Here is an 8,158-nt window from a genome sequence, read left to right as displayed (position 1 = left end):
ACGTCGGGCTCCCTGCTCAGTGGGAACTCTGCTTCTCCCTCTCCCACTCCCTCTGCCTGAGTTCCCTCTCTCGCTGTGTCTCTCTCTGTCAAATAAATAAATAAAATCTAAAAAAAAAAAAAAAAACATATGGCTGATTCCCCAAATCCATATTTAAAAAAAAAATTAGAATTTAAAGCAGCTCTACAGAAAAGACCTCAAAAGATGCATTTACATGACACAAAGTGTAAAGTCTTTCTTTAAAAGAGAAAAAAAAAAAAGCCAATATTCAAAAAAGTCTTTCTTTGGGCGCCTGGGTGGCTCAGTTGGTTAAGCGACTGCCTTTGGCTCAGGTTGTGATCCCAGAGTCCTGGGATCGAGTCCCGCATCGGGCTCCCTGCTCGGCGGGGAGTCTGCTTCTCCCTCTCCCACTCCCCGTTTGTGTTCCCTCTCTCGCTGTGTCTTTCTCTGTCAAATAAATAAATAAAATCTTTAAAAAAAAAAAAAGTCTTTCTTTAAAAGAGAAAAAAAAAAAAGCCAATATTCAAAAAAGTCTTTCTTTAAAAGAGAAAAAAAAAAAAGCCAATATTCAAAAATACAGGTGACCAAAAGAAATTTTTTCCTGAAGTGGCAAAAATAATATGAAAGGCACCCGTATATTATTTTAGTTGAAATTTCACATTCTTCAGACGGAAGTGCTTTAAACACTTGCTGTCCTCTTCTGTCATTTAAACTAAAGTTTAATGCCGACTTTAAACGGAAGGCAGTTAGGAAAGCCTTTATCTTTTTTGTCAATTTGGGAAGAGCTGACGTACATGGTCACATTAGTTTCGGCTCCACAACTTAGTGATCGGACAAGTTTATACCTTATGCTGTGCTCACCGTAAGTGTAGCTACCGTCTGCCCCGTTCCATCGCTATTACGGTATCAGTGATTGTATTCCTTACGCTGTACCTTTTATTCCGCGGCCTCTTCATTCCGTAACCGGAACGCCCCTTCACCCATCGTGCTACTTCCCCCCTCTGGGAACCATTAGTTTGTTCCCTGCAGTTACAGGTCTGATCCTGAGGAAAGCCTTTCTCTGGATAGCTCCCTTCAAATCAGCGGCCATTCGGGGATTCTAGAAGGAGCACAGCTGCTGCTTATTCTCCTTATTAAGCTGTATTTCTTCTAGAAACACTTATCTAATGTGTTCCAAAGGAAAGGTTATAATGGAAATAATTATAGTAACACATTTAATGTTCATTTTTAGAAACACTTGTTCATTGATTCCATAAATAAACACCAAGACTCTTAAGTTAGAACTCACAGCTAGAAAGATGACTAAGACGTGGGCCTTGTGTCAAGAAGCTCCCCATCTAGTGGGGAGACAGGGAGAAGTGAGGGGATGGAAGCAAGAAAGGCAACAGCATCATCTTTGAACGTCTTCACACGATGCCTCCTGACATTTAAAAATTACTGGAAAACGGTAACTTAATCGTTGCATTCCAGTTTACCTATTTTCTGTAGGTAAAACAGAACTCTTATCCATATTTGAACTACTAACTTATTTGATACTGATGTTTTCACACTAATCCAGCTTTCCCCATTTATAATCAACCCATGCACTCAGAGAAAAATTATAGTCAATTACAGCAGTTATGCTGTAAATTAATTTATCTATCACCGTACAACTGAGCAGCATGGATAGGACAAGGTAAAAGCTATGAACCAGGCTCACAGATCCTTTGAAAGAATCTTCTCCAGGCCTGACAGTAACTGTGTTCTAAAGAGAGCTAATGACTTGAAGGTGTCCATGAAGCTCGCCTTCACAGATGCGGGTTTCCTCGCTGAGGTAATAGCCCTGTGGGCACTCGCACTGGAAGCTTCCGAAAGTGTTGATGCAGTTTCCGCCCTGGCAGAGACCTGGTAACTCCTGGCATTCATCGATATCTGCGGAAGGAGAGACGGCTCACTCACAGCAAGTACCACCATCAAAGACCAGGGTTACTGTTACAGCCCTCCAATGTGTGCTGTACGACCCGCAGACTTCTATGCCCTGGGTTTCTTCTGACCATGGATTTTTTTTTTGCTTTGTCATGCAAATTTGCTAAAATCCGAGAAGAGTGATTAACGCGGGCTGGGGATGACGGTACAGAGAGTTTCTCTGCAGAGCAATCAGACATCCGATCACCGTCATGGGTCCTATCTTACCGAGTTACAAGTGGTTATTCAGCATCCTGGTAACTGGCTGTCCCATTGTCATTTTGCAAAATAATCTTGTTTAGATTGCTCCACACTAACTTTCCTACCAGCTTTTCTCTTTCTCTTGTTTAAATCTGGGTGACAATTAGAGGTACACTCACCTTCTAAGATGATTGTGATGGGGTTGGGTCTGAAGCCCTCACCTCCGGGACACAGGGTATAATACTCAGCTACAAAACAAAGGGAGAGGAGATTTGACACCAGTGTCAAAGGGGCAGAGACAAGGAAGAAGCGTTTTGCAGCTGCCAGACTCAAAACACAATCTAAGAGGAGTGAACTGCATTCTTTAGCGCCCTTTGAAATACACTTAAATGTATATTACGTTTTACTGGAAGTAAGGTCACTACTTCACAAATTACACACACAACAGAATAACCAAAACCATTTGTTTTTGATTAAAGAAAAACGCTTCAAAAGCAGACAATGTAGATCACAACTTTTTTGGCTAGTAAATAAAAACAGACTCAACCATTCCAAAGTTTCATCTGTGTCTGTATCAGAACACACGTTTCAGCTGCAGACAAAATACGACTGACTTGAGGAGAACAACCCATCTATGAACCTGAACTACAACAATCCCTGAGAAGAACCAGGAGTGGTCTTTATTTGTGATCCCAAGGAGGACTGACAACATCACCATTCACGCTGGACTGGGGTTAGCAATCGTGGTGTGTGTGTTTTTTTTTGTTTGTTCGTTTGTTTGTTTGTTTTTTAATCATATCATGGAAAACAATCAGAAGAGAGCATTTCCAATTCCTTTCCTATCAAACACTCTTGGCCCGTTTCAGCATCATCACTGCAAGCAGTCCAAGGTCACGCTCTTCCGCCTCGCCGCTGCCCCCACCCCCAGCGCAAGAAGAAACGGCAACTTGTCTTCAGCTGCCACTCTGTTCCCCAGCGCCATACTCACTGCTGTTGACAGGAGGGCATGTCTCGCAGGGGTTCCCCCAGGCCTTCCCCAGTGAGCAGCAGCACGAGGAGCGGCTGACACCCACCCCGATCTCGGTGTTGCAGGACAGACTTCCGTCTCCTCGAGGCCCGAACTTCAGGTAGCAGTTGCCCACTCGGTTGTCTGCAGAGCAATACAGGAACTTACAACTGCCCATGCCTCAGGAAGAATTGCTTTTCAGAGAGCGGCCACACGAATGATGAAATTCAGACCCCACACACCAATGTGAAACGTTCATCTTCATCTCCAGCACAAAACAATCTTCTTGCTTTGAGCCACCTCAAGATTGTGTTGGAGGAATTATTAAAGATGGACTTTCCTATGTTTAGAAATCCACATAGACCACAGACTAAACAAGTTTCCATGTGAGAAACTGCTCATTTGGGGAACTTTTGGGCCTTCACTAATAGGAATGGAGGAAATTTTTGTTATAATCAATCTATATCATGAGTTTATCAATCATGGAAATAAAATCCCAGAGAAGTCAACTTAAAGCTGTGTATCCTATCAAAGAAATATCGATAACTCCATCTCCTGCTTCTCTTCCCCATTATCTGGTTTCATTTCTGTTTGCACAGAGACCTTTGAGAAGTTTGGGCAAAGGCAGTCAGTAACAGCTTTAGAGAAGACACTTAAGACACCAAAGAATTTCAGTCTTTCCCTTGTCTCTACCCGTAATTATCATCTAGCTCATCAGTTCCATGACTTTAAAATACTGTGTTTTTGCTGAGAACTCTCAAATGTACAGTTCCGTCTCTCATCTCTCCCCAGAACCCTACACTGTTCTGCTGGTTGCCTGTTTGATTTCTCCCCTTAGATATCCAATAGTTACTTTAAAGTCAACACATCTAAAATCAAACTCTTGGTACCTCCTTCCTCCACATAAAAAACCTACTCCGCTCCTCTCTTGGGTCTTCGGCATTTTCAATAAACACAGCTCCATTTTTTTCAGTTGTTCAGGCCCTAAACCTTGGGGTCAGTCTTTGACTCCTTACTGTCATCCCGTATTCAATCCAGTAATAAAGTCGGTCACTTCCACATCTGGAACGTGACCCCTCACCACTGCCTCCGTGAACATGAACCAAGCCACGGCCACCTCTCTCCTGGACCACTGCAAAGGCTTCCTAACTCAGCTTTTCACTTCAGTCCTTGACCTGACGACAGTCGACTTTCCCCACCATACCCAGAATATCCCTTCAGAAGTATTTCCAATGGCTCACCTTCTCAGTCAGAGTAATATTTCAAGTCCTTAGTATGGCCTACAATATGTAGTTTTCATACCTGGATGCACATGAGAATCATTTGGACAACTTTTAATTATTTTATTTTATTTTTCTCTCTTTTTTTTTTCTCATTTTTTTTTTTTTTTAAGATTTTATTTATTTGAGACAGAGAGAATGAGAGAGAGAGAGCACATGAGAGGAGGGAGGGTCAGAGGGAGAAGCAGGCTCCCTGCCGAGCAGGGAGCCCAATGCGGGACTCGATCCAGGGACTCCAGGATCATGACCTGAGCCGAAAGCAGTCGCTTAACCAACTGAGCCACCCAGGCGCCCTTCATTTTGTTTGTTGTTGCTGAATCTCAGGTGCAGAGAGATGAGCTAAGTCTTGGTTCTGTTCTTACTAAGTTTGCATTCATTCATGCTTCCTCCTGCCCCCTGCCCCACTCTCTCTCTTATCCTCATCCCCTACCCAACCATCTGAATGTGTTTAATCATATCTTCTTTTGTCTGTGTTCTTATAAAATGAGTATTTTTGTTTCCATGAGCACATTTTAAATTTACATAAATGGTATTTTGTCACAGATCTCATTCCATTTTTATTATACGCAATCTGTCAACTCTACAGGGTGCCCAATTGTCATTTTAAATCTGTCTGCTCTCCAGAAATGGTTTCTAAGTCCCTGCTACCACAAGTACTGTGGCAGTCAATGTCTTTACCCATGTCTGTGCATGGGCCTGTCAGCTCCTTTCTTTGCTGTCTAGAGACAGGGGAGAAACTGCTGGTTCACAGAGTTTCCATATTCTTAGGCCTCAGTGTCAGGAAATATAGTTACTGTCATTTACCATCTGCATCCAATGGAACTTTCCAATTTTTTATAATAACTTTGAAAATAATTTACAGGAAAAAAAGGCACAGTGAAACAACTTCACTAGAAATTCTAGTAACAATTTAATCATCTCTAATTCAAATTTTTATTCCCGATTTTCTTGGTTTTGGACCAAATTTTCTTGGTCTTGGAGAGATACATGCCTGAGATGGTCCTATGAACACAATTACCTGCCCATTGGCTGCCATGCATGAACCTGAAACAGATTCATTTTGCAAAAGCTGATTACACATTTCAAACACATCTCTAATGGCTTCTAACTTATCATTACTTCTTAGGTTCTTTTTCTTGTATCATTAATACACAACGTCTGAAGACATTTTTGAAAACTGTGACAGGTCCTCATTTTGATGATGAGAGGACAGCTGTTTGCTCCACAAATAAAAAAAAAAAAAATTTCATTTGTAGATTTATCAATACCAGCTAGGATAACCAGCCCAATGATTTTTCTACATCCCATATTTCCTTTTAATAACCTTTGTCTAAATACCTGCACCTTCATCATTAGCCCACTTATGAACCAAATCAATTACACTTAGGGTATAAAAGAATAAAGAGACCTGGGAGGGATGACTCAGGTGCTTGTCAAATACTGCATGCTGAGGTTCTTCCTACTAAGAGACGAGAAGACCGTATTTTCTCTGTCTACAGAAGTCTACTATTCACTCACTCTTTGATTCTTGAATTTGAAAAATCTCTTCTAGGAGGTTGGTCTCTGAAGACTAGCAGCAGCCCGGCATTTGGCTTCTATGATCGATTTCACCATCATTGGAATCTAGACTGGAGTCTATGTTACATTCATCTCCCGATCCATCTGACACCTGGGAAATGTTTTTCACACCCTATTTTCTTCTCTTTGCCATATGGCCAGAAAGTGAAAACTTCTGAACTCTCAACTGTGTTCAATACATGCTTAAAGAAGATTCCAAATATAGCGTCTCCAGTGTTCTTTCATACCTTCTTGGAAGATGATGCCATCCCCTGAGCCACACAACACAGTAAGAAAACTGAAGATTACAAAACGGTGACATTTTTTTCACTATTATGTCAAACCTTCTGGGGGATGGCATGATTTTCCACTTTATTATTTTTATCTTTGTTTTTAGCATCATTGGACCTAACTGATAAGTAATGATGAAATAAAACCTAAAATAATAAAATGGCAAATGGAAAATAAGATCACCAACATCTCATACTGCATCTTAGACTCAGAGGAGGGTCTAATGGGCCATTATAGTATTTGTGAGATAGAATGAGTCTCCGTCCTTTGGAAGACCTCTAAGAAAAAAATAAGGCCACAAAATATCAATCCACACAAACAGAACTGCTCTACAGAGAAACTCAAAACCTAAGTTGATGATATGCTGACAGTTAATCTGGGTACCGTTGTCCAAGAATATTCTCTGCAAGGCTACCCTGATCTTCACTTCTACCTGGAGAACAGAGGGCCCCTTGAGGTCCATGTTCCTACCAACACTTTACATCATCCAGGTTGCTGAAGTTTTGTCAGTCTGTTAGGCATAAAGTGATAGTTACATAGTTGTTTTGATTTATTCTTGTTACTAAAGACTTTGGGCGTTCGCTCATTATGTTTGTTCACTTTTGCAGTACTCCCTTCTATCAGCAGCCTGTCTGTAGCCTTTGCTTCAACAAAGTTTTTAAGCAATACTGAAGTGCCAATGACTCAATTTCTGGGCATGAAGCAGTCATCAGCAGATTTTTACGGTTCCAAATGGGATTTTACTGTGTAGCTAGGGTTGAGAGCCACTTTGCGATCTATGCGATTGCTCCTTCTCTGATTCCTCTCTTTCTCTTGGAAGGTAAACGTGACAAGAGTAACCATATATATATATATTGGTAATCTGGAGTTTGTTAAGGGAAAGGACAATTTTGTTTTCAAATTAATTACAGCAAACACTCACCCCAGTGCACTACCATGAAAGTGTGGGTATTTAACTCTACGTAGTTCTATTTGTTTCACTTACCAACACAACCCACACCAGTGGGGTTCAGCTGGAAATCCGGGGGGCAGTTACACTCGTAGCGACCAGGAGTGTTGACACATAGGCCATTCACACAGTTTATGGGATCCGCACACTCATCAATATCTAGGAAAAGCATTTAAAATGCCCATATTAACATCTTTACTTTCTCTCTGCACATGGCTGTTTCTAAGAATTTGGTGGAATCTTTGCAAGTTATTAAAGATCTTTGGCAAGGCCTCAGCACAGTGGAATAGAGATCAAATCCTTGTATAGACCTACAACAGGTTCCACAGATCAACCACATGGTACTCAGGATAGTTATCATTTAATATCTTTAATAAATAATAATTAGATGTTGGGATTCTGAAGAAGAAAAAATGTTACCATCTGCTTAACTACAATGATGTATATACTTATGTACATACACAAGCACTACATACATTTATACAAAGAAACAGTTTCCTAGTTTCATGTTAGATATTTTATATTAAGTTATTTATATAAAATATATCAATTCCATAGTTAAAAATAAATGTGTCAGAATGTAATTTTTTTTTTCAAAAAATTACATAAGGTATAAAGCAGGCTAAGCAGAGGGCTGAGCAGAAATTTGAGGAATTTTTATACTTCGCACAAAATAGTCACCTCAACTAATAAGAACCCAATCAAACCCTTTACTGGCCATACCTGTGCAGTTCCCTCCGGTTCTGTCCAATTCATAACCATCATCACAGATACAATGAAACATTCCAGGCAAATTATTACATGTTCCAAACACACAAATATTTTGGAAGGAGCACTCATCAATATCTGAGGATTAAAAAAAATAATCATCTCTTCTGTACAAAGACATTTTGATTTAATTTATATCACATTAATAAATTTTTTCTGTCT

General features: G+C 40.4%; 1 protein-coding gene across 1 annotated transcript in view; it reads right to left on the bottom strand.

The window, feature by feature from the left end:
- FBN2 (fibrillin 2) overlaps positions 1-8,158 on the bottom strand; it is a 200,796-nt gene that overhangs the window by 47,857 nt on the left and 144,781 nt on the right. Inside the window, exons 32-36 of the mRNA XM_081825620.1 lie at positions 7,952-8,074; positions 7,265-7,387; positions 3,134-3,295; positions 2,325-2,393; positions 1,786-1,911 (exon numbers count right to left, since the gene is read on the bottom strand). Of these exons, the coding sequence (XP_081681746.1) occupies positions 1,786-1,911; positions 2,325-2,393; positions 3,134-3,295; positions 7,265-7,387; positions 7,952-8,074 (603 nt within the window). The remainder of the gene's footprint in view (positions 1-1,785; positions 1,912-2,324; positions 2,394-3,133; positions 3,296-7,264; positions 7,388-7,951; positions 8,075-8,158) is intronic.

This window comes from Leptonychotes weddellii, chromosome 7 (assembly GCF_054177405.1).
Source record: "Leptonychotes weddellii isolate Sample4059 chromosome 7, ASM5417740v2, whole genome shotgun sequence".
Classification (NCBI taxonomy): domain Eukaryota; kingdom Metazoa; phylum Chordata; class Mammalia; order Carnivora; family Phocidae; genus Leptonychotes; species Leptonychotes weddellii.
The sequence above is the reverse complement of the archived record's forward strand: the minus strand, read 5'-3'. Positions and strand labels throughout refer to the sequence as shown.